The sequence below is a fragment of the Monomorium pharaonis genome, chromosome 3, assembly GCF_013373865.1.
Source record: "Monomorium pharaonis isolate MP-MQ-018 chromosome 3, ASM1337386v2, whole genome shotgun sequence".
Classification (NCBI taxonomy): Eukaryota; Metazoa; Arthropoda; class Insecta; order Hymenoptera; family Formicidae; genus Monomorium; species Monomorium pharaonis.
The window spans coordinates 16,039,826-16,066,879 of record NC_050469.1 but is presented as its reverse complement, the minus strand read 5'-3'; the positions used below and the strand labels follow the sequence as shown (position 1 = coordinate 16,066,879).

The 27,054-nt window shown below is 31.0% G+C and overlaps 5 protein-coding genes and 2 long non-coding RNA genes across 11 annotated transcripts; 3 read left to right on the top strand and 4 right to left on the bottom strand.

The window, feature by feature from the left end:
• The first annotated feature begins 591 nt into the window (after window positions 1–591).
• On the top strand, window positions 592–9,912 carry LOC118644693 (putative nuclease HARBI1). The gene is made up of 4 exons (XM_036283811.1): window positions 592–640; window positions 8,436–8,532; window positions 8,609–8,876; window positions 9,375–9,912. Exons 2-4 carry the CDS (start codon window positions 8,468–8,470, stop codon window positions 9,807–9,809), a joined length of 768 nt encoding a protein of 255 aa, XP_036139704.1. The 5' UTR covers window positions 592–640; window positions 8,436–8,467; the 3' UTR covers window positions 9,810–9,912.
• On the top strand, window positions 2,161–5,294 carry LOC118644697. Of its 2 annotated transcripts, XR_004962439.1 has the most exons (4): window positions 2,161–2,548; window positions 3,250–3,366; window positions 3,867–3,888; window positions 5,038–5,294. It is a non-coding gene; the product is annotated as an uncharacterized LOC118644697 (long non-coding RNA). The 2 variants fall into 2 exon arrangements; XR_004962438.1 differs by lacking the exon at window positions 3,867–3,888 and having other exon boundaries at window positions 2,163–2,548.
• LOC118644698 lies at window positions 3,258–5,030 on the bottom strand. 3 transcript variants are annotated; one of them, XR_004962443.1, is made up of 3 exons: window positions 4,844–5,030; window positions 4,062–4,642; window positions 3,258–3,969 (listed from the first exon to the last, which is right to left on the bottom strand). It is a non-coding gene; the product is annotated as an uncharacterized LOC118644698 (long non-coding RNA). The 3 variants fall into 3 exon arrangements; XR_004962442.1 differs by lacking the exon at window positions 4,844–5,030 and having other exon boundaries at window positions 4,062–4,184; window positions 4,499–4,837; XR_004962441.1 differs by lacking the exon at window positions 4,844–5,030 and having other exon boundaries at window positions 4,062–4,837.
• A 2,250-nt stretch (window positions 9,913–12,162) lies between the features above and the next one.
• On the bottom strand, window positions 12,163–14,382 carry LOC118644692. Of its 2 annotated transcripts, none has more exons than XM_036283810.1 (7): window positions 14,058–14,382; window positions 13,843–13,985; window positions 13,672–13,737; window positions 13,450–13,545; window positions 13,082–13,338; window positions 12,785–12,938; window positions 12,163–12,415 (listed from the first exon to the last, which is right to left on the bottom strand). In XM_036283810.1, the coding sequence occupies exons 2-7, from the start codon at window positions 13,973–13,975 to the stop codon at window positions 12,288–12,290; spliced, it is 834 nt and encodes a 277-aa protein (XP_036139703.1). In that variant the 5' UTR covers window positions 13,976–13,985; window positions 14,058–14,382; the 3' UTR covers window positions 12,163–12,287. The 2 variants fall into 2 exon arrangements, with proteins under 2 accessions (XP_036139703.1, XP_036139702.1); XM_036283809.1 differs by having other exon boundaries at window positions 13,450–13,548; window positions 14,058–14,378.
• Window positions 14,383–19,375: 4,993 nt separating this feature from the next.
• Window positions 19,376–21,123, top strand: LOC118644690 (protein ANTAGONIST OF LIKE HETEROCHROMATIN PROTEIN 1-like). The gene is made up of 3 exons (XM_036283806.1): window positions 19,376–19,618; window positions 19,750–20,050; window positions 20,147–21,123. The coding sequence occupies exons 2-3, from the start codon at window positions 19,750–19,752 to the stop codon at window positions 21,055–21,057; spliced, it is 1,212 nt and encodes a 403-aa protein (XP_036139699.1). The 5' UTR covers window positions 19,376–19,618; the 3' UTR covers window positions 21,058–21,123.
• A 780-nt stretch (window positions 21,124–21,903) lies between these two features.
• Window positions 21,904–26,379, bottom strand: LOC118644694. Its single transcript, XM_036283815.1, has 4 exons — window positions 25,861–26,379; window positions 25,245–25,350; window positions 25,028–25,164; window positions 21,904–22,448 (listed from the first exon to the last, which is right to left on the bottom strand). The coding sequence occupies exons 3-4, from the start codon at window positions 25,112–25,114 to the stop codon at window positions 22,023–22,025; spliced, it is 513 nt and encodes a 170-aa protein (XP_036139708.1). The 5' UTR covers window positions 25,115–25,164; window positions 25,245–25,350; window positions 25,861–26,379; the 3' UTR covers window positions 21,904–22,022.
• LOC118644695 (vicilin-like seed storage protein At2g18540) lies at window positions 22,927–24,239 on the bottom strand. Its single transcript, XM_036283816.1, has 2 exons — window positions 23,710–24,239; window positions 22,927–23,051 (listed from the first exon to the last, which is right to left on the bottom strand). Exons 1-2 carry the CDS (start codon window positions 24,201–24,203, stop codon window positions 23,036–23,038), a joined length of 510 nt encoding a protein of 169 aa, XP_036139709.1. The 5' UTR covers window positions 24,204–24,239; the 3' UTR covers window positions 22,927–23,035.
• Window positions 26,380–27,054: the final 675 nt, after the last annotated feature.

Sequence of the window (27,054 nt, the reverse complement as noted above, 5' to 3'; positions counted from 1 at the left end):
TAATTTATTACAAAATAGAATTTGGTGAAACAGTATTTTATAATATGGATAATAATATTTTAGCAATATGCATTGCCCAAAATTATTTAGAGTCTACTAATTATTTGTATGACATATACGATAATGATATAACCCCTACAGCATGAAATATTGCGGCAACGTTGCAGAAATATTATTTTGCAAGATTGGAATATTGCAGAAAATATTGCTGCAATATTCCCAGATAGCACCAGATATCGTACGAATATTATATTCTCATACGTAATGTACTGTGATCATACCGAATATACGTAAAACATTCATATAACGTCTCAATAGAATGTCATTTTGATATATCCTCAAGATAAACTTAGAATATAGCGACTGAACTTCGCAACTCCTACTGAATATACTGAGATTATATCTAATATACTCAAAACATCCGTAAAATATCCTATGTCTCATGTATATCTATCACATATTTCCAAAATATCCGCGTAATATTGAAAGTGAATCATGTCAACGCTATCTATGATCTGTAACGTTACGCATTTTCGTCTGCCGTGTGATGCAGACACGTGGTGAAGTGTAGGGTGTGAACGTGCGAACACGAACTCACGGACAACGTGGTTTTCTCAGGAATTACGCCCAGATAACTCTGGTATGTACATAAGATATAATATAGTAACGTAAACTATAATAATATATATATATTGTATATATACATATATTATTTAGGTTATAACCTACAATTATCTGAGCATAATTTCCCAAAGCACCCCAGCGTATTCAACAGATATTACGCTTCATTTTTTGCGATAGCTTCCTGATGTGCGAAATGATTAATTCCTCTTCTTATTTCTTCTTGCTAATTCTGTATGTTTAATTCCTTGTTCCTTATTCCTCTCATTATGCATGAGCCCATATAATGTGAACATACTGTAGACATATTGTGAATATACTGAAGATATACTTTAGACATACGTATAACATTCTTAAGATATATTCGGTATATTCTCATAAACTGCCAGCGAAATTCTATGGGATAAGGCAACGCGGACATAGTACGTTATGAGTATATACTCGCCATATGACAGACGTATCTCTAATATTATACGAATATTGCAATATACTTTCGCAATATCCTATTATCGTTCTCATAATCTACATGTGCTGTCTGGGTTGCAGCAATATTCCTATGTCCGCTCCAAAACAATATTGTGCAATATGTCTGCAATATTTCTGCAATATTCCCCGTAAGATTTCTGTAATATTTCAGCAATATTGCTGCAATATTTCTTGTAAGATTGCTGTAATATTTCTGAAACGTTAATGCGCAATATGAAGGAAATGTTGCAGGTGGTTAAATTAATCAAATAATATGTAAGATGTGTATTATACGAAAAACGGAAAATGAATTTATTGTCATACCGTTACGGCACAATAATTAAAAAAATTATTAATTAAAAAAGTAATTAATTAAATTAACATACACCAACGGATATCGAATATCGTTCCATTCTAGATTTAAGTAAGCATTAAAATGAAGCAAGTCCAGAAAATGCCCATCCTGATCAATTTATACGCTAGAATTACACATGCATGTATGGTTCACACATGTTTAATTAATGTATTATATATATAAGTCAGAGTGAACATCTTCTGGACTTGCTTCACTCAATCTAGTATGGGACGCAACGCTGTCGTGATTACAGAATTTGTTGCACATCTATGTATCTTTTAGCTCTAATCTTACATAAAAATTTAAAATAAAAATATCCTGCTCTATTTTTTTATTTGTCCCTTAAAACTATGTAAAATATTACTTATTGTTAGTTCTAGATTAAGAAATACGGATTATACGGAAATAAATTTTGCACGGTTGCAATATAATATTGGCACAATATTGTGCAATATCTGTTAGGAAATATTACATTTGTAATATTGCTACAATATTGCACAACATCTGCTAAGAAATATTACATTTGTAATATTGCTGCAATATTGTGCAACATTTGCTAGGGAATATTATATTTGTAATATTGCTACAATATTTCTGCAATATTGGTTATATTATGCACTATTGCAATATTTCTGCAACGTTGCAGCAATATTTCATGCTGTAGGGGAATTGACGTTATAACCTTTAAATATAAGAAAAGAAAACGTATTCTTAATATTGAAAATTATGTCGAGCAAACCCAGCAAACACCAAATATAAATGCAATATAACGTGGGAGTAACATGTAATGTAACAGATGTTACACTCTATTTATATTATAGTTACGAAACTTTACTACATATATGTGATGTAACAAAGTTATGAAGCTATAATATTACTCCGTTATTTGTATGTTACAATAACCGAACAGTGATGTAACCACAATGTTGCGTGGTTACACAACAACTGTTTTATTTATGTTATATGGATATTATAAAATTTGAATCTTGTGAGACTCTAACCTCAATCGCACAATGTACATCTCGTGCTATTAGGCGCGCTTTCCGCTAGTGGATGCTATAATGACGAAAGAGAGACGTTGTTTTCTTGCAACTTGACTTTAATCAGGTAATCTTTTATGTTTTTTAAGTCAACATTTATTAAAGATTATATAAAAAGGTGTAGAAAATGTTGCTGCATTTAATTAACATATATTATTTTTCTTATGTATAATATCATAAATAACTTATTATAATCTTTCCTACATGTTTTGTAGGTTATGTTTAGTCAGCAACAACATAATAGATTTATAAGTTATAACCGCCTTTATATATTTTTTATTTTTGATACTACATGTTAATTCGATACAACACATGTATTGTGGAATTGACGTACATTGATAATTATACATTTTAGATCCATCATACAATTTCGACAAAATTGTATACGCTGCTTATTCGATGCATTTTTGCACAAAATGAACAAAAAAGTATGGCAGATAAAAGTTCTACTCCATCTTGCGAAGCAATAAATTTATCGTTATAGTTAAAACTAACAGATATGTATATTATCAAACCTATTATTGACAAAATACATAGCGATATGTTTCCTGTTTTGATCCGCACAACTACATATTTTTATATTTAAATAATGTATTTCTTAAGTAAATTTAAAGATAATTTATTATTTGGGCTGCTAGTTTTACATACATTTCTAGATACAAAAGTCACCTAGCATATGTGTAAATCATGCAATATATAAAGGCAGTTATAAACTTATAAATATAATTTATAAAGACGTATCATATTAAAACTAATTTTATATTACAGGATTCTGCCAATTATTCTTACATCATTCGGACAACTGTTCTTCTTAAAATTTAAAAGAACGTAAAGAATAACTGAAATTTATAAAAGCTGAAGAAATTTTCACAAGGATTAGAACAGGTAAGAATAAATTATAGCCATTATATGTTTTTAGAATAAAACCCAGCAAATTAGAGATGGGAATAATCAAATGTTCCTTCTCAAGTTCCACTTTTGTGCACATTTCCAGATAATCATACGCACATCCACTGGTCATTCTTAAATTATTCTATAAATAAAAATATCTTATTTTGTCTTTCGTCTCATATATGCCTATTTTGTAGTCTTTCGTCTTATATATGCCTCAATTTACAAACAATTAAGTTAGAGAATCAAAAATATAAATAAAAATTCTGAATGTTATTATTGTGAATGTATGAAGAGAATTGTATTAATTAGAATAAATTATTTTGGGAACAGAGTATTTAAATACTTACTTTTTAGTTTTTAATGTAACTAAGAGCTTTATCAGTATATTTCTGAGGCGTATATCTGGCTGACACAAAATGCATGACAGTTACTAAATGACTAAGACCTACAGATGATCTTTGACATTCATAAACATATTTCCTATATTACAGCCTGCGACCACATCATTGGCAGGTTAGTTGAGTGATATTAGTCTGTATACTTTGTTGTAATTGTTTCAGATCAGATTTCACGTTTTTTATTTATTTTAGTAATCTAAAAAAGATAGTTGTACGATACCTTTAAGAGCCACACAGTTGCAATACAATATTAAAATAAAATTATAACATTTGTCATTATTCTCTTACCTAGCCTGCCATAAGATAATGCCATAAAATAACATACTTGAAGAACTAGGACGTACACCTTTAGATAATCCTTTTGATATGAATTGCTCTGTCAATTCTCTATACATATAATGGTTCGCTGAGCTAAAACAGGGATGAACTTCGGTGAATTTTTTATCAATAGCATACATCAGCTTACAAGAAAGAGAATTTTGGTGTAACAGCCAACAATTTTTTAATAATGTATTAATAAAATTTCTTACTGTTTCTCTTTAAAATTCGAATAATAAATATGATAATAATGATATGATAATCTCATCAAATTGCTTGTTCTTTATTAAATCTTTTGCAAAGGTTTTCTCGGAACAAGTTAAATTGTAATAGATACTTTCTCACACAAAAAATAAATTGTTTACTTCATCCTATAACTTTTTTAGTAAAATTATGTTATTTGATACCTTCAAGGTCCACATATTCTGTTCGGCACACTGTAAATTCCAAGCTGTGAGGTTGATCTCTCTTTTACATCTTTCTTTCCTTACTCGTCTACTCTTCTACTTTACGCTCAAATAGTGTTTCTTCCTCTCTTGCTTTTAATATAACTAAAAATAAAACATAACACAAAGTATTCATCTTATCTCAGAATACTTACTCCATACAAAAAAATAAAAATTTTGTGAGACTTATCTGATTATACAATCCATAGTGTTAGACTAAACTTTAAATTAAGCACAGCCGTATTTCCCTTCACGATGTAAAATATGCAAATTATGAATAAAACTGAAAACTGACTCGCTACTAACCTCGCGCATATCATCATGTTGCGGCGTTGCGCGTGCAGACGCGTGCACTGGCGTGCAAAATAGCGAGATGCGTACATGCGCATGACAGTTCATTCGTACCAATCCGAATATTCTAAATACGTATTTAATATTCTATATATGTTTAGTGTATTGGTGAGCGTTATATAATGTTATTTATTACTTTCTTTTTACAGAAAACTGAACTTAAATGGAAGCGCTTGCACTCTCATGTCACTATCATGTCCTGACAATTTCGGATTTTATAAAACTATAGGAGATGTTGTGATTGACGTTGAAATTGTGATTGACATCTGGAGCAGAGCTATAATTTTGTTTAACATTACGTGAAGTTTATTTAATGTTTTTCTCTTATTTTCCCTCGTTTTTTGTTTTTAAAAGTTATTTTTAAAATATTTTACTAATAATCATAAAGTATAATATGTATATATTTGTTTAGATATAAGCTTATTTTGTTGATAAATATGTGTTAAATATATTAAGAAGTTTATTAAAAAGACTATTTTTAATGTTATCTTTTTCCTTCATAATTATATCTATTCTTTATAATTTTAGCACTTATAATTTCCAGGAAGTCAAATTCTTAAATTAATTTTACATAAAACAACGAAATTGCATTCAAAGAGTATTTTTTGTTTTATGTGAAATTAATTTAAGTACTTGACCTCCTGGGAATTATGTGCTAAAATATATACATGTACATATATAACAACACTGTATTTTTTATAACAGTAATATAATAGTTCATATTGCCATTACAAAACATCTCGGTTATGGTTATCTAACAGTTCAGTTCTATGTTATATTTGTGTTATATAACTACAACATCACATGAGTGGGAAATTATAACTAACAGGAATATTACATGTAACGTTCATGTAATATTATCTGTTACATTCCGTTTTATTGCAGCAATGTAATGGTTATATATTGGTGTTTGCTGGGAATAATACCCCTACAGCATGAAATATTGCTGCAACGTTGCAGAAATATTGCAATAGCGCATAATATAACCAATATTGCAGAAATATTGTAGCAATATTACAAATATAATATTCCGTAGCAAATGTTGCACAATATTGCAGCAATATTACAGATGTAATATTTCTTAGCAGATGTTGTGCAATATTGTAGCAATATTACAAATGTAATATTTCCTAACAGATATTGCACAATATTGTGGCAATATTATATTGCAACCGTGCAAAATTTATTTCCGTATAATCCGTATTTCTTAATCTAGAACTAACAATAAGTAATATTTTACATAGTTTTAAGGGACAAATAAAAAAATAGAGCAGGATATTTTTATTTTAAATTTTTATGTAAGATTAGAGCTAAAAGATACATAGATGTGCAACAAATTCTGTAATCACGACAGCGTTGCGTCCCATACTAGATTGAGTGAAGCAAGTCCAGAAGATGTTCACTCTGACTTATATATATAATACATTAATTAAACATGTGTGAACCATACATGCATGTGTAATTCTAGCGTATAAATTGATCAGGATGGGCATTTTCTGGACTTGCTTCATTTTAATGCTTACTTAAATCTAGAATGGAACGATATTCGATATCCGTTGGTGTATGTTAATTTAATTAATTACTTTTTTAATTAATAATTTTTTTAATTATTGTGCCGTAACGGTATGACAATAAATTCATTTTCCGTTTTTCGTATAATACACATCTTACATATTATTTGATTAATTTAACCACCTGCAACATTTCCTTCATATTGCGCATTAACGTTTCAGAAATATTACAGCAATCTTACAAGAAATATTGCAGCAATATTGCTGAAATATTACAGAAATCTTACGGGGAATATTGCAGAAATATTGCAGACATATTGCACAATATTGTTTTGGAGCGGACATAGGAATATTGCTGCAATATTGCAGCAATATTTTCTGCAATATTCCAATCTTGCAAAATAATATTTCTGCAACGTTGCAGCAATATTTCATGGTGTAGGGAATCCCAATGAGCACAATGATGTTTGAACAATATTTTTTTAAATGTTTGAGAAACATTTTTAAAAACATTTTAAAACATTTAAATAATAGGATAAATCCCATTTTTCTCATAAAAAAATATTATTTGTACAACAAACGCTAATAATGTAAAAATAATTAAAAATAAATATTTAAAAAACGATTAAAAAATATTGTGTGCTTATTGGGATGTGAGATATAAATTAGTTAATAACAAAGTGTTATTTTTATAATATTACTTACCGAAAATGTGATTTAAAACACTCACTACTGAGTGATGGTACCCCTACAACATGAAATATTGCTGCAACGTTGCAGAAATATTATTTTGCAAGATTGGAATATTGCAGAAAATATTGCTGCAATATTGCAGCAATATTCCTATGTCCGCTCCAAAACAATATTGTGCAATATGTCTGCAATATTTCTGCAATATTCCCCGTAAGATTTTTGTAATATTTCAGCAATATTGCTGCAATATTTCTTGTAAGATTGCTGTAATATTTCTGAAACGTTAATGCGCAATATGAAGGAAATGTTGCAGGTGGTTAAATTAATCAAATAATATGTAAGATGTGTATTATACGAAAAACGGAAAATGAATTTATTGTCATACCGTTACGGCACAATAATTAAAAAAATTATTAATTAAAAAAGTAATTAATTAAATTAACATACACCAACGGATATCGAATATCGTTCCATTCTAGATTTAAGTAAGCATTAAAATGAAGCAAGTCCAGAAAATGCCCATCCTGATCAATTTATACGCTAGAATTACACATGCATGTATGGTTCACACATGTTTAATTAATGTATTATATATATAAGTCAGAGTGAACATCTTCTGGACTTGCTTCACTCAATCTAGTATGGGACGCAACGCTGTCGTGATTACAGAATTTGTTGCACATCTATGTATCTTTTAGCTCTAATCTTACATAAAAATTTAAAATAAAAATATCCTGCTCTATTTTTTTATTTGTCCCTTAAAACTATGTAAAATATTACTTATTGTTAGTTCTAGATTAAGAAATACGGATTATACGGAAATAAATTTTGCACGGTTGCAATATAATATTGCCACAATATTGTGCAATATCTGTTAGGAAATATTACATTTGTAATATTGCTACAATATTGCACAACATCTGCTAAGAAATATTACATTTGTAATATTGCTGCAATATTGTGCAACATTTGCTAGGGAATATTATATTTGTAATATTGCTACAATATTTCTGCAATATTGGTTATATTATGCACTATTGCAATATTTCTGCAACGTTGCAGCAATATTTCATGCTGTAGGGGATATATTTAGTACACATCTTTCAGAAAGCTTTTTGAAAAATATCTGAAAGATATATCTTTTAAAAAGCTTGTTAAAAGATGTACTGTATGGGATATCATTATATATATATATATATATATATATATATATATATATATATATACATACACACATGTATATCACATTAGAAATAAAATATTTTTATTTATTTATATCATGTATCTTATTATTTGAAGAATGAAACCTTTAACGTTTGAATTTATTTTAAATCAAATTGGAGAGCAACTTTGTCGTACTACAAATGGAAATGATATGATAGCTGCAGAAAAACAACTTTTATTAAGTTTATGGCGATTTGCAACTCCTGATTCATACAGGTAAATATAATTATATGTATTATCAACTTTTGCATCTTGAAACACGTTATATAGAACACAATATTTTCTTTTTTAGATCAATAATTCACAGATTTAATGTCGCTAAAGGCACGGCAATAAATAGTGTGCGCCGTGTAGTTAAAGCATTATGTATGCTTTCACCAAGATTTATAAAATGGCCTACCGAAAATAAAATACAAGAAATTATATGTGGCTTCTTTAATACAAGTGGTTTTCCTGATACAATTGGGGCTATAGATGGAACCCATATAAATATTCCTGCACCTGCAATAAACCCTGAAGCTTATGTTAATAGGAAGGGACGACATTCAATTCAACTACAAGTAATTATTTAATAATTTTTTTATGTAAAGTTACAAAAATGTCAATACATATTTCAATTTTAGCTTAAAAGTATTAGGATTCTTTAATCAAACATATTGTGTTGATATCTATAAATGACATTGATTATTTGATAATTAAAACTTAAGCATTTAAACTCACAAAATAAAACTTATTGTTTATTATTTGAAATAAAAAATATACATTACTGTGTATGTGTTTTGCACTATAATTTAACAACGAATCAATAAACGATCAATCAAGAATCTTAATGTTTTTAAATAATAAATCTGTAGGAAAGTTGATTTAAAAATATGTACACTACATAACTAAAAAGTAATATTGAATTAAAAGATATTATTTTATGTATTTCATGTACATGTACTTTCATATATGTTAACCATTATAAATTTATAATTTGTTAAATACTTGCTAACAATAATATTGGATGTCAATATTAAATCTAAATTTAGTTATCAAAGTTTTTGTATTAATTACAGGCTGTTTGTGACCACACAAGATACTTTACACATATATATGTTGGAAATGTGGGTTCTGTTCACGATGCACGTGTTTTTCGCTTATCATCTTTACAAGATTATATCAATGATCCAATAAAATTTCCAAATAATACACACATTATCGGAGATGCTGCTTATACATTGCATAAACATTTATTAGTCCCTTATTCTGATAATGGCCATCTTACACAATGCCAAAAAAACTATAATTTTTGTCATTCGTCTACTAGGATGGTAATTGAAAGAGCGTTTGGCCTTTTAAAAGAACGTTGGCGAAGTTTATTACATGTATTAGCAGTAAATCGTGTGGATTTGGTGCCTTATTATGTATTAACTTGTTGCGTATTGCACAACATTTGTTTGCTACATAAAGATGAAATAGAAATACAAGATATTGTAACCCCTACAGCATGAAATATTGCTGCAACGTTGCAGAAATATTATTTTGCAAGATTGGAATATTGCAGAAAATATTGCTGCAATATTGCAGCAATATTCCTATGTCCGCTCCAAAACAATATTGTGCAATATGTCTGCAATATTTCTGCAATATTCCCCGTAAGATTTCTGTAATATTTCAGCAATATTGCTGCAATATTTCTTGTAAGATTGCTGTAATATTTCTGAAACGTTAATGCGCAATATGAAGGAAATGTTGCAGGTGGTTAAATTAATCAAATAATATGTAAGATGTGTATTATACGAAAAACGGAAAATGAATTTATTGTCATACCGTTACGGCACAATAATTAAAAAAATTATTAATTAAAAAAGTAATTAATTAAATTAACATACACCAACGGATATCGAATATCGTTCCATTCTAGATTTAAGTAAGCATTAAAATGAAGCAAGTCCAGAAAATGCCCATCCTGATCAATTTATACGCTAGAATTACACATGCATGTATGGTTCACACATGTTTAATTAATGCATTATATATATAAGTCAGAGTGAACATCTTCTGGACTTGCTTCACTCAATCTAGTATGGGACGCAACGCTGTCGTGATTACAGAATTTGTTGCACATCTATGTATCTTTTAGCTCTAATCTTACATAAAAATTTAAAATAAAAATATCCTGCTCTATTTTTTTATTTGTCCCTTAAAACTATGTAAAATATTACTTATTGTTAGTTCTAGATTAAGAAATACGGATTATACGGAAATAAATTTTGCACGGTTGCAATATAATATTGCCACAATATTGTGCAATATCTGTTAGGAAATATTACATTTGTAATATTGCTACAATATTGCACAACATCTGCTAAGAAATATTACATTTGTAATATTGCTGCAATATTGTGCAACATTTGCTAAGGAATATTATATTTGTAATATTGCTACAATATTTCTGCAATATTGGTTATATTATGCACTATTGCAATATTTCTGCAACGTTGCAGCAATATTTCATGCTGTAGGGGAATAGAACTTCAAGAAGCCAAAGTACAAAGAGCCCGAATTATAGAGAATAATGACAGAAATGTTGCGATAGCCAAGAGAAATAATATAAGTGTAAACTTACCTGTAAGAAATGTATAATATATGAAGTATAATAAATGGCTTAAATGTAGCAGTTTGTTCATATATAATTTGTATTTTCTTGTTCTTAAAAGATACATATATATATCATTACGTATTACATATAATTTTATCTTTTAATGTTTCCTTAAAAAAATTTATTATCACAACTTATATTATATTATCTAACTCATATTAATTCATATATTAATGTTTACTTTATGTAAGAATTTTGTTGGTAATATTAAATTGCAAAAATTAATTAATAATGTATTTTCTTACATAATAGTATAATAACTTAAATAGAGAATTGAAAAACAATTCGTTAACATCAATTCTTGGACAAAGCAATATTTTAATGCAAATAGTTAAAATGTATTATAGTTATTTTTTTATGTAATAAATAAAAATTATTCCTAATTTTGTGCATGCTTCCAGTGTTATTTGAAAGCCCAATTGCCCATACATCTAATTTGTATCAAAATATATTTTTCGTAAATGAACTATTTTTATATCTTGAAAAGAAATTGGCGATTTAAAAAAGAATTCTTTTACGACAAATATATTTTAATACAAACGCTATTGTTTCAAATAACACTGGAAGCATGGACAAAATTAGGAATTTAAACTATCAAATCTTTGTGCTATCTTATTGGAAAATATATTACTTTCAATCCAACAGTAAAATAATATTTTTTTATATTTATATCACAAAACAAAAAATATTTTTCTTCCTTAAATTGCACATCTCTAATCATAGGAAGATTTTTTAAATAATTTATAATTTAATAAACAAAACATTTCAACTTTTTTATGTAAATTAAAAAAGAATCTGTTCACGGCGTCATTAATGCCTAATCATACTAATTGCACTACTCCACAATGTGTTTTTTTCTTTCTATATGAAAGCATGTGAAGGAAGAAAGATATATTCTGAATTAGTGCAGTAGTATGGTTAGACATGAATGATGCTGTGTGTACAGATTGTAGTATGAACTATCAGGGTGCGGTCCCATGGAGCGGATTATGCGGAAGCGGAACGAGCGGATCACCAATCACAGGACCGTTTCGACGGAATCTTTAAAAGAGTTCTATCAGAATGATCCCGCGATTGGTGATCCGCTCGTTCCGCTTCCGCATAATCCGCTTCATGGGACCGCACCCTCAGTGAATATGTTCATAGTATCATGCCTGATACTACTGCATTAATTTAAAATATATCTTTCTCTCTTCACATGCTTCCATATAGAAAGAAAGACATATTCTGGAGTAGTACAGTTAGTATGGCTTGGCATTAATGATGCCGTGTATATTACAATCAGTCTTTATAATATAATCAGTCTTTAAAATAAGTGAATTTCATATTATTTGTCGAGCAGTTTACTTAAAAGATCAAGCAATTTATCCTGCCGCACCATTGTTTCTTCGTGCATCTTTTTGCGTGCAATTGTATTTTCTTCGAGCACTTTTTCCAATGTAGTAGGCCTTTTCCCTGTAATTGGAAAATATAAAGTGATATAATAAATACATAATAGTAAAAAAACAAATATTAAAATGACATTCAATTGCCCATACATCACAAATTGATTAAAATTTAATTATAAAATTTTTTAATTGGCGAATTTAATAAAACATTAAGTACTAATCACTGTGAATAACTGTCAATTGCAATGTGGTCAAACAGCATGTTCCCCAATATCGTTTCTTACATAATCTCTCTCTCTCTCTCTCTCTCTCTCTCTCTCTCTCTCTCTCTCTCTCTCTCTCTCTCTCTCTCAATGATATATTAAAAAATATAATATATTACACACATACACACGTGTCCATACACATACACACATATACACACAATATTTATTACGTTTCATAGGTAATCTGGTTTTTGTTGAAGAGGAACCAGGGACATTTTCAATATCACAATCTTCTTCGAAAGAAATTGGCGGAATTGGTTTGTCAGAATCCAATGTAGACATTGGAGATATCCACGGTTTTTTATTAAATATTTCATCCATAATCTAAAATATTAAAAATATATTTTAATATATGCACTATTGTTTCAAATAATACTGGAAGCTTATACAAAATTAGGAATTATATTGTTTATTTTCTAATGTTTAGTTATTACATAAAAATAAATAAAATACATTTCACTACTTACATTAAAATATTGCCATATCCGAGGATGATTGCCACTCTTTGCATTATGGTCCTTAACACTTTTATAAGTGTTTTTTAATCCAGCCATTTTGCTTTTACATTGAATACCAGTTACTTGGTAACCCTTTTCAAGCAATAAATTGGTAACCATGTTCCAAAACTTTTTAACTGACATTTTGCCAGATGTTATTTTATTTTCTTGATCTTTATAAATTTCAAGAAGCAATAAAATTGCTTCGTGAGGCCAACGAAAGCCATCTGTAAAATATTAATATGTTTGTCTTTATAAATTTATTTATATATTTTATTTAGATTTGTTTATATATTTTAATAAATTTATTTCCATTAAGAAATATAGTAATCTCATACCTTTTTCATCAAAATTTGTTTTCTCAAGAGAAACTTGTTGCGTTTTCTCTTCAGCACTCCCGTAGTCAGTACTATTAATAGAAGAAGATGTAGAAGCTTCTGTGCAAACATATAAATATATTTTAATAGTATCAACAATAGTGTGTACAATTATACTCTAAGTATTATTTTTAAGAATAATAAAAAAAGATTCTACTTTACAGAAATAAAAAGTTATTATACCTGATTCATCGACTATGTTAGTTGTATTTAATTTTTCTTGTAAAAGACGCGTTGCGTACAACGGATCTGTTTGAGGAAAAAAGATCTAAATATTAGAATTTTCCATTTATCTTAAAAGTATACAAATTATAAAAATAATTATATATATAAATATAGGTTATGTAGTTTTACCTGCATTAGCTTTTGTAAAAACTTCATTCGAGACTTCTAAAATATATGTATGTTGTGACGTATGATCATATAAAGTTAAATTCGGCATTTTTTGCACTTTATTTAGGTGGTTAGGTATTAGGCGAGGTTTCATATAATTCTTTCTGTAAAACAAGACAACAATATAGAAATTTATTTTTTACAGTATAAATAAGCTTTGCAGTCTCTATACTTACGTTTGCAAACCAAAAAGTGTTGGGACTATTATCAGTATACAATCCTACTTATTGCTTGTTGAGCCTAACAGCTCCTGTAACCTTGTGTAACCTCAACCAAGTTCGCCTTGCTTCCCAACGTGCCTGAATACGATCAATTTCCCGCGCTTTGAGATAATTCAAAAAATGCTTCAGCCGTACTACCTCTCCGGCTGCAGCATTGGAAGCGAAATAGAGGGGGAAATCTGTGACGTTTCAAAGATGTCATCAATACTGCCGAAGTGTTCCGAAGTGCTAAATTGACCGTTTTCGAAACGCTTCGAAGCATTCGTAGTGACCATCGACATATAGAATGGACTGAGCATTGCGATGGGCAAGCGCGCGCCTGCTTTAGAGTGAGAGGTACTACACCTGAGGCCTATGTTTGTCTCTTTTGCAAGCTTCTGATTTGTTATTTCGTCCTCCTCCGTGAATGGAGGAGGACGAAATAACAAATCAGAAGCTTGCAAAAGAGACAAACATAGGCCTCAGGTGTAGTACCTCTCACTCTAAAGCAGGCGCGCGCTAACCTATCGCAATGCTCAGTCCATTCTATATGTCGATGGTAGTGACAACTCGACCGTAGAGATACTAAAACAGAGATTCGCCAATGTGCCGTCTTGGGGTAAAACCGGATATCGGATATGACGTTTTCGATGGCGGTTTATTTTGATTGTAAATGCAAGAATATAATATATATATATATTTTTATTTGTAGTTATTAATATTTAATAATCGAACAAAATGAATATTAAAACACAATATATTTAAAAAAAAGGTTTACACACATATTTCATTAATTTTCCCATGTAAGGTTAGGTAATAAAAAATATGTAAATAATTTTGTTTATTTCTAATTAACTTTTGAATGTAATTTTTACAATTGTTTATTATTTATCTCTTGTCGTTTCTATTTACTTATGTACAATTTTGTTTAATATATAACTTGACTGAGAAAATGTATATTGTGTTGATCTGATTGTCCGAGGCCCAAATTTGTTATTTTAATTGCAGTTGTGTCTCGTATCCTATTTATAAGGATGAAAGTGAATTCTTTTAATAGCTGGATGTATATCAGATGATGATTGTACCTAAAATTGAAATTCATTAGAAATATTTATCAGAAAAAGTATGCAAGCAATAAAAGTAAAAGTAGCATGGGAATAACAGAAAATAAGAATAGAAAAGGTCAAATCTATAAGAACAAAATTTTATTTTATATATGCATGCATTACCATACTTTTGCTCGCACATATTGCATTTTTATTACATGGAGTTATTGCTTGCGAACAATTTTTTAATTTAAATGCTATAAACCTTTTAATAATTTTTTCTTTTAAATTGTGACATGCAGGTAGAAAAAAAGTGCTTTGGTTACATAATTTTATAAAGAATTCTTTCAGGTTTACATGTTTTTGTACTCGAATATGAGGATAAAAAGTTTTAAATATTTTTGTCATTTGAAGAAAAAAGTTAAACGTGACAGGATTTACAAAAAACAAAGTATTTATATGTTTACATCTTAAACGTGTTAAGGCACTGTAATAATAATTATTTGACTGTATTGATCCTGTTGCATTTATACAAGTCCGGCATACACTTTGATTTTTCATAATATTCGCTATTAAATATCCGGCAACATAATAAATTTTGTTTAATTCTAATTTATTAAAAACAATTTTTTGTGACATATTAGAAAAGACTTGTACTTGTTCAGATTTGCTCACAGACTTGCTGTTTTCTATTAAAATATCTAAAAACTCAGAAAAAAATTCTCTATCATCACTTTCATAATTACCATTGGATATATTCTTCATGTATTGAGAAATACTAATCAATTTTAAATTATTTTTGAACTGAAATGCATTTGGAATAACGTTTTTTGATCTTATTACAGAAAATAAGTTTTCAATACAGTCTTGCGAAAGACGCGAAGGTAAAAAGTAATTAAAACCTCTATCACGCAATAAAAATGAAGTTAATTGAAGAATAGTCGTTGTAGACATTATCACAGCTGTTTGAAAAGGTTTCCAATTTCCCTTCTGTCCTACTTTTAAGCCTTTGAAAAGTTCAATTACTTCATTTAGAAAAGCGATTGTTTCTTCTAATTTTTCTATGTTATTAAATCCTAAAGCTAAATATAAATTTCTTCCGCTCATTATTTGAAACCATCGAGTAATAAATTTAATAAACCAAGCAGTCGTTATCCTGGCATCGTTTAAGTTTGCTAACAATTCAAGAGCTGTTCCTACTTGATTACTAAATACTGTTGTAGCCGTATTCACTCGCATTTTTTGGAAATGATTATTTCTAGACAAATATTCAGATTTCAACTTAGGAGCTAACTTAATATCACAATTATTATCAGCTATAAGAACATCGTTTAAATGACTAGAATTAGCTACATTTGTAGGTAATGCTAACATTAACAAAATAATCTGGAATGGTTATGGTTTCATTATTTATAAAGCCAGTTTTAATATTTTTTAAAGCGTGAGGTACGTCCGAATAAAAGTACAAAAGCCTATCATTAGAGCAAGGATGCTTACAACTATTTTTAATTATAATATTTGAAACTTCTATTCCAAACGCTCTCCACATTGCTCGATTGCTTGGTCCCATATCCGAAGTGACATTATGAACAATTAAACCAATTTCCTCAGCTTTTTTTATAATTGTTTCAATTATAGGTTTCAATTTTTCGCCGTTTACTTTATTACCAGTTAAATAATACGCAACCACTTGTTTCCATCTTGAAGCAATTCCGGCTAACATAAACACAAGACCATGAGTAGCAATAATACTTGTATCATGATCTGGCAATGTAACGTTGCCAATGATCGTGTTTGTTGATGCATCATAAAAAGTACCAGCGGTAATGCTCATCTCGTCGAGCACTAATGTACAATCTTTATCAATCTCCTTCTCGAATACAGAAATTTTTATTTTCATAAATTCAAAAACTTCATTAATTATCCCACTTTTGAATTTAAGATTTTCTAACTTTCTACTTAAAGTGCGCATAGAAGGAAGAGGGAAATTTGCTTTTAACAATTCTTGATAACCTGCAGTGGGCAATGCAAATTTCAACTTATAAGCTTTTATCAACGTACTATTGCACCATTTTGGTATTTTTGTATACTTTCCAGACAACAAGTTTAACTGATCTTCATTAAAAATCTTATTTATATTAGAAAGTACCTTATTATTATGTACTTCAATTTGAAGTCTTTTGATTTTCCTTTTCGCGTATTGTAATTTTCTCTTCATTTGCAGTCTTAAACGTTCACTTTTTTTCCAAAGCATTTCCAATTGCTCCAAACGTTTTAAAACATATGGATCTGAAGTTTCTGTTGTATTAGATGAAATGCCTAATACATTTCTTTCTTTTTCGGTAATATCTTCATTGATTTCCATTTTTTCTTCCATTTCATTTGAAATATTTTCAAACACATCAGTCTCTGTAGCTTCGATTATTGTGTTCTGCCTTGTTTTAACAAAATTATTTTTGAAATTACATTGGAAATACGCAAGTGTTAACACTTTTATATACTTTCACTTTATATAAGTAAAAATAAAAATTATATATAAATTACTTTTTATAAAACACGATACAATTAATTACCCGAGGTTTTCTTTTTTTTCTATTTTATCAGAGAGAAACCTCAGATTTCTCTCTGATTTCATATTCTATTTGGTAGACACTCTGTTTTCTTTTGACAGGTGACAGGTGACAGGTTAGATCGGCTAGGCTTTCTCTGTCAATTATATCTATCTTTCTCTCTCATACTTCCGGTTATACCCCAAGCGACGGGAGCCAATCAGAAATCGTTAACACATTGGCGAATCTCTGTTTTAGTATCTCTACTCGACCGCAGCCATTATGTGATTATGAGAGCGTTCTTCTTGGACGCTTATGCGTACTTATGCGTTAAACGTATCATTCTTTTGCTCTTATAATATAAAAGAAAAAGATAAAATGACAATAACTAAGGTATGTGATAAAAGGCTGCCCAAATATATATAAGAAAGCGGTATACATTTCTTTTCGTTTAAGTATTAAAACTAAAGGACAAATGATATAACCTCATTTTAAGAGCATTTTTGTATAAAATAACCTAATATTAATGATATTTATTAGTATTATTAAGTATCATTCTTTAAATATATATATATACATATATAAACATTTTAAAAATGTCAACAAATTACTCGTAGCAACTATATGTGACATTTATTGGCATATATATATGTACATATACATTCCACTTGACGAACAATGTACATACATAGCAGATGACACATTCCGATCGGTTATTCAGTCATGTACAACATGTACATTATATATTGGTACGCCTAGGGAATCAAGGTTAGCAGTCTAGTATATTATAGAAGTCTGTGGCTATACCGGACACATCGACATATAGAATGGACTGAGCATTGCGATAGGCAAGCGCGCGCCTGCTTTAGAGTGAGAGGTACTACACCTGAGGCCTATGTTTGTCTCTCTTGCAAGCTTCTGATTTGTTATTTCGTCCTCCTCCGTGAATGGAGGGGGACGAAATAACAAATCAGAAGCTTGCAAAAGAGACAAACATAGGCCTCAGGTGTAGTACCTCTCACTCTAAAGCAGGCGCGCGCTAACCTATCGCAATGCTCAGTCCATTCTATATGTCGATGACCGGACAGCATTGAGTTGTCACGAATCATGATGATAGTAGATGGTTGTGCTTATCATATATTTCGGTCCTAGAGAAAATTACTCGGATAGCCATTTTCGTAAACACCCAATTTATGTTGTGCAGTACCCTCTCTCGAGCTGCGTTCGGAAAACTCAAGTGAGCAAAGTTCTCTAATTGATGTCTTAAAGTTCTGTAATTGGACAACTTGAAGACAACTTACAAAAGATGTCTTTAAAGATCACTTTTTAATACGTCAAAAAAGTCATCTTTCAAAGGTGATCAAAAAGTCAAGTTTTGCATGCAAGACGTCAAAAAGATGTCAAATTGACAACTTTATGGACATCTTAAAGAGCTCTTAAAAAAGATAACTTACAAGTCCTCCAAAAGTCATCCGAATGTTTATTGGGTAATTAAACACATTCACTAGTTATTTACTATTTGATACGCGTACCAAAAGTGCTCGGTGTAAATTAGGTTATAGGCCTAGTCTACATCGTGCATTTGATACGCGTATCAAATAGTAAATAACTAGTGAATGTGTTTAATCATTGGCTGATCAGCTTAAATTCACTACTTGATACGCGTATCAAATGCACGATGTAAACTAGGCCATAGACTTACTAGGGGAGCTTTCCAGCTAGTCAACACAATTAAACACAGTGTCAAACACTAGAACACTGTGTAAAGCTGTTTGTTGGAACGCTATTTAATTTTCAATATCACCAGTAGATAGCGCTTTAAACGTTAAATATAATATGTTTCCTTTCATAGTTTTTATAAAATTAAAAACTTATGTGACATGTACCTATTTGCTCGAAAAAATTGTGTATTAATAATATTTAATTAATATTAATTATAAAAGTATGTTTATTAAATATATTGTTAAAATGTTGGTTTTAAACTTGTTAATTTAAATAAAGTAAAATATGAGATTTTAAAAGAGACGTAACTTATCCTTTTTTTATTCTTTAATAAATTATTTTAATTTTTAGATGAACAACGACAAAAGATTAATTTTGCAATTAATGGAAGGAGTCAATTATTCAATTTGCACCGATTCCTCAAGTACCACATTGGATGAATTAAATAGTAGCAGTAGTAGTAGTACAGATAATATTATCAATTCATCAAGTGATGATGATGATTTGTTATTGTTTCCGCTAATGAAATTTTTGACGAGTGGTAAAAAAAGACAACGTATTGAAAATTATCTTGAAATTATAGACTCTTTGTCGGATCAAGAATTTAAAGAACACTTAAGAATAAATCGACGTACTGCATTAACGTTAATTGGTATAATAATAAATATTTATACCTTTAATTACAATGACCAAATAAATAGTATTGTAAAATATATACTCATAAAAATAATGCATTATTTGTTTTCAGATGAATTGGAATTATCGGGTTACATTCCATCCCATTCTTTTGGAATACGACCACTTTCTGCAAAATTGAGTTTTATTTTATTTTTATGGTATATTGCAAATACAGAACCTTTGCGAACTTTATCGGATAGATTTGATATTTCAATTTCATCTGTATTCCGAGTTTTGCGACGAATTACAAAGTGGTTTCTGAGTAAATTAGATACGATTATTAAATGGCCACAAGAACAAAATGTTAAAATTGTATGTGACAAATTTTTTATCAAACAAGGAGTACCAAATGTTTTAGGGGCAATTGACGGCACTCACATTAGAATAGAAAAACCGTCAATTAATGCACGTGATTATATAAATCGAAAAAAATATTTTTCAATCTGCTTACAAGCTGTTGTAGATTCTGATATGCGAATTACAAATATATATTGTGGCGAACCTGGTTCTCTTCATGATTCACGTGTTCTTAGAAGATCTCCTTTATATGAAGCAGCATCTGTTAATCAAGCAATGTTATTTCCTAATCAAACATTTATATTAGGTGATTCGGCATATCCCTCTTTACCATGGCTTGTTTCACCGTATAAAGATAACGGTCATTTATCTCCTCAACAAGTAGAATTTAATTACATGATTTCGTCAACACGGATTTCAGTTGAGAGAGCATTTGGTCAATTAAAAGGGCGTTTTAGACGTATTAAATTTTTTAATGAATACCGTACATTACCTTTTATTATTAATACAGTAGTAGCAGCTTGTATTTTACACAATTATTGCATCAATGAAAATGATACATATGATTTTCCTGAATATTATGATGAAAATATAAATAACATTTTAAATAATAATGGAATAATTGAAGAAAATATTCCAGGAGATCGTAGAACTCAATTATTCAATGAAATTTTTCCTTGTTAAGAAAAATATAAGACTTACATGTACAAAATATTTTACTTTTAATAAAATAAAATGACTTATATGAATTATGACTTATTTTTGTATTAGATTCCACATGTTGATTAATTTTAATTTCAGTTTACATTTTATTTTCTTTTATTTTAAGAATTAAAAAAAAGCAAGTTAAACAGAGATTAAAGTTAAGCAAATCTAAACCTTTGCGAACTTTATTGGATAGGTTTGATATTTCAATTTTATTTTATAGTTTTTATTAAATACTTTAAAAAAACATTTTTTACATTTTTTAAACGAGAATAAAAGATAAAATTAAATACTGTTATGTTAAATACTTTTATTTTGAATATCTTTATTAATGTGCTGTCCATGTCTTAACAGGGCTTTCAAAATATTTCAATATTATTAAATACTAACAATATATAAAATAAAATATTATTTAAATGAATTAAAACGTTTAAATATTTTAATAACAAAAAATAAACATTGTAACATATATTACATAATAAAAAAATTTAGCTGTAATACATAAAGTTTTAAATGTTTTAATTATTAACAGAAATATTTTAATTCTTTCGAGTAATAATGAAAAATAAACGTTACAATGCAAAAAAATGAATAATATATTAAAACACAAAACAAAATTTAAACAAATGTAGGGTATTAATATTTAATCTGATTCCGATGACATATTTTGCACATTTTCTTTGTCTAAATATTTTTTTAAAATTTTTAATTTTTGTTTTTCAATTTCTAACATTCCATCATGTAATCTTTTTTTTTCTCTTAATTTATTTTCTGCAATTTCGCGTCGCTGTTGAAGTTCTTCTTCTTTTAATGCAAATTGCTTTCTTTTTAATTTTACCACTTCTTTTTTGCTTTCAATTAATGTTGAGTATTTTTCATCTTTTAAGCGATCACGGTCTTTTTTTATAGCCAAATGTTCAAACCATTGCTTTTCTAACTCAATTTTAGTTTTTGCAATGTTGGAACATGTTCCATGTGTTGGACGGTTTTTTTTGTTTTAAATCAGTATCAGTGACATTAACTGGTGGAGATATATCTGCAGAATCTTCTGCTCGTAATTTATTCAATGATTTATTAGAACTTTTCTTTTTTAATAATTGATTAGTTGACGATAAATGTGATGATTCAAAGAAACGTTTTTTTTCAAGTTGTTGAGAAGTTGATGGTTCCTCTATTTTTGTATTTAAAATTTTGTTTGACACAGTATAGTTTTGATTTGTTGCATCCTTTTTTTTACCAAAAATATCGTCCATAACTTGAAACCATTCAAATTCAATATTTCCTCTTCCAGATTTTGAATAATTATCAATGACTTCTTTATATTTTTTTAATAAAGCATTTATTTTCCACCTTACTTGATCGCTTGTCATCTACAACAAAAATAAATAAAATAAATTTTCAGAAACTTATAATATATATAGATATAATGATTACGGTATATATATATATATATATATATATATATATATAGAATAGAATAGAATAGACTTTATTGCGTCCCAATTACGGGGTATACAAGGCGCTTTTTTCACGGAGCGTTCCCGAACCGTTCACATACACAGCCCCTCTACTCCCAAACCGACCTGGCCATAAGCGACCTTTACATTCTGTTACCCCCCACCCCTCTCGCCCACCCCTCACCCCCTACCCCCCACCCCCCTTCTCCTCTTCCTCCATTCAATCCTTCTCTCTTCCCCTTTCCTCTCCACTTGTTCTCTTCAGCTCTCTTCCGTCCTCTCCCTCCTTTTCTCCTTCTGGGACCTCTCCTCCTCCTTCTCCTCATCTGCCTCCTCTGCTCTCTTTGCTTCACCTTCCTCATTTCTTCTTGCTTTCTCATTCTCTCCTTCCCTCCTGCTTCTCCTGTCTCTTTCTCACCACTCTCTTCCCCTTCCACGTCTCTTTCCATTTCTCCTCTGTCACCTCCTAGTAACATAAAACAAAAAACATAAGATTTCAATTAACTCCACCAGCTCCTCTCCCCTTTAATTCCCTTCCTCCTTTCCTTCCCCCTCGCCTATTTCCCACTCTTCTTTCCTCTTATTCCACACCCATTCTCTCCCGTCCACCCACATGCTTCTATTCCCCACATATACTTTCTTTCCCTTATTTCTCTCCTCTTTTGCCCTTTCTAACATCCTCCATCTGATTTTCCTCTCCTCCATCGATAAATCCTCGTCTAACCTTACATCCCAGCGACTCCTTATCTCCGCCCTCCTCTCTAACAACCAGTCTCTATCCTCCTCTCTCACCACCTCCGTTATCACCACTATCGTCCCCCTTTCCCCCACTCTTTCTGATACTACCCCTAAATCTACTTTCCTTCCCGCTTCTCTCTTCATAATCCCCTCTATTATCGCCTTTCTTTCTATCGCCCCCTCCCCCTCCACACCCCTCCACACTATGTTTCTTCTTCTCACCTCCCTTACTCTTCTCTCCCTTTCCGCCTCCCTTACTCTTTCCCACCCTTCTCTCTCCGCCCTCTCCCTCATCCTCCTCTCCATTTCCCTTTCCACCCTTTTCCATGCCTCTATCCCCTTCCCATCTCTCTCCCCATCTTCCTTCTCCTCTCTCTCTGCTCCCTTCCTCTCCTCCTTGCCAGTTCCTCCTGTCTGTCCCTCCTTCGTTCTGCTCCTCTCTTGTCCTCTTCCTTCATCCTCGTCTCTCTCCTCGCCCCCTCTCCTCTCCTTCTCCTCCTCTCCTCTCGTCTCCTGCCACCAGCTCTCCTCGACTCCGTCCTTCCGCCCCTTCTTCTCCTCTTCCCTCCGTTCTCTTCTCCTCTTGTTCTCGCCTTCCCCCATCCTCTCCTCCCTCTTCTCTCCAACCACCTGTTCCCTTTTCCCACTTCTTCCTTCTCTCCCGTCGTCCCGTCCGATCCTCCTCTTCTCCATCTCTCCCTCCTCGTCGTCGTCCCTCTGCGCTTCCTCTTCTCTGCTGCCTCTTCCTCTCTCTTCCCTCATACTCCTCAGCTCTTCCCTCTCACCTGCTACCTCTTCTTCCCTTCTCATGCCTTCTCCTTCCAACGCCTCTAACCTCTCTTCCAATCCTCTCAGTCTCTCTCCGACTTCCCTCAGTCTCCTTGTCATTTCCCACTTCAAATTCCTCAATTCTCTGCCCAGCTCCTCCATTCTCTCTTCCTCCCTTGCTTCTCTCCTCTCCCCGCCTATTCTCTCCTCTGAGTCCGGCACTCTCTCTCCCTGCACACTTTCACTTTATCTCTTTCTGCACAATCTTTCTCCTCCTGTGTCAGAATCGCTCTGTCGACATGTGCCCTCGATGGACCACGTGTACGGAAACCCGCGTTCCCAAACACGCTACCATCCCGCCCTGGCACTCTTGCCAACTTAACTCTAGCCCCACACTGCCAATCCCTTCCTTCCACCAGATTGACACTCCTCTTCTCTCTTCGCGCTCGCGCTCGCGCTGCCTCACTCCGAGCGCACCGCCATCTGCCCTCCTTCCTTCCTTCACTCCTCTCCTTCGAAACTCTTCTCTGCGTCGCATCTCTCCAGCGCCCTCTCTCTGACCTCTTCTTCTCGTACCTGCCTCCATCTTCCCGGCTTTCGTCTCTCGTTACTCCGATGTCTGCCCCGACTTCTCCATCCTAATATCTTCTCACCTCCATCCTCCATTTACTTCCCTCCAATTGCCCGTCTATGTCCCGGTCTTCTCTTCCCAATCGTCCACTTCTTTCTCTCCTCTCTTTCACATTACACCCTCACCACACTATTCACTCCGGAGCTCCCTGTTTCACCTCCACTCTCAACCACGCCATCTTGTCTCCCTATATATATATATATATATACCATATATATACCATACTAAATATACTGTGTATATGCTATATATATATATATATAATTTTCTCAATATATTTAATTTAGATCCATTAATAATAATGCAATGCAATAATAATAATGTAAATTTGAAATAATTATTAAAAAATACATGCCTCGATACTGTATTCCAATAGACCATTGGCTATTTCTTGCCAAATTTTACCTCTTGTTTTAGGACTATCTAGCATATCTAGTTTCATTTCGTAAAGAGCAAGTAATGCTAATGTTGCATTTTTAGTCCAAACAGCATCTATAATAATAACTTATTAATGATTAATCAATAATACATTACCATAAATACATATATAATATCACTCAATTGTCTCATACGTTGTTTAATTGTGGGAGAATTAGAAAGCGTTTTTTTTTTCTCCTTCTTTCACAACTATATTTTCTGTACCTTCTGTACTATTATGTTGCATTGCACAAGGCAAATCTATAAAATAAAATATGATACAATTTAATAATAAAATATAATTTAAATATTAAAAACAAAAACTAAATTAACAAATTTATTTAATTTAACATTAAAACAATAAAAATAACAAATAATTATATAATGCCATGTTGGGTAACAGTGCAGAACAATTTCATTTAAACATGTAATAATTTTTCGTAATAATGAGTTGGATCATTTCTTCAGTCGTTAATCTTGAAGAGACGATGATCTAGTTTATCATTATATTTAAACTTTAAAAAATACGCTAAATAATATACAATTATCATAAACCTTTTGTTGCAAAAACATACTAAAGATGACCCAAATAATTTATGGTCAAAACGTTTGTGAATAATTAAATAAAACATATTCAAATAAAATTGTTTTGCATTGTTACTCAGCATGATTTTAGATACGTTATTTTTATTATTTTTATTTTAAATATCCAAAAATTTTTATTATTAAAAAATATAATGTTTTAACCTAACCTAACCTAACCTAACTTACCTTTGTTCTCTTCAATTGTACATAAAATATTATTATTTTCTAAGTAAATATCTTTATTAATAAAGCATGCATGTTGCGGACTGTTTTCAATAGATTCAATTTCCTCGTTGCAATATTTGCAAAAAAACATTTTTAATATTCCTTTACGTTTCCCAGCTATGCTTATACGTGTGATAACTAAAATAAACAGGGCTGCTACATTTTTATAGCACATCAAAATTTTAATTAAAAAAAATAGTTGGTAGCCATGTGTTTGCTCAACTCAGCTTTTAGACTGTGTATACTTGTGTCAAGTTGTGTAGTTGTTGGAAAGCACTGTGTTCAACACTGTGTCACTTTGTGTCGCCTGTGTCCCTTGCTGGAAAGCTCCCTAGGGCTACATTCCAAAACGTCCTTTCCGAGAAAAATTTTACTCGATGTAATATAGAATACGTTACGTGTACTATATATTCGAGTAAAATTTTCCTCGGAAACGACGTTTTGGAATGTAGCTTAGGATAGACCAGAGAGGAACCTGAGAGTGGCCACCGCGGCTTTTTTCGTGTGACCAATATTTGACTAGCATCAGCGCCAAACGTGGATGTAAAGCCCGTTCTACATTAATTGCAGTCGCCAGTTGCAATTTGCAACACCCAATAAATGTCGACCTTTAACTAGAAAATAAGCGCCTATTGGATGCCGCAAGTCGCAACTAGCTGCTTGCGATTAATGTAAAACAGACTTTACATCCACGTTTGGCGCTAATGCTAGTCAAATATTAAAGACCTATAATCAAAGATGCGCCAATGGCCCCCCACCATGACTGCTATCCACCATCTCGTACCGGTAAGGAGCCAAAATCCATAAAAAACTAGGGGAGAATGTTGGCAATGATGGAAAATCTCTAGAATCCATAAATTTATTTCTGAAGTTGACAACACTGTGGTGCTTTCGGGAGTAGCATGGGAGATGCGTGTAGTGCAGAACCGTGATTGTGACAGATGGTGCATGAAAGACCAAAATAACCTCGCGGAGATGACAGGTCAGCAAGACACAGGTTAGTGCTAAATATTAAACTTTAATGAGATTATTAATTTAGGATCTTTACAATACGAGTTACTGTAAACTGTCTTTGCTGTTTAATTCTGACTGCATTTACTATGTAAAGATTATCTTTCTTATAAAATTATGTGATATTTACTACATGTTTACTTT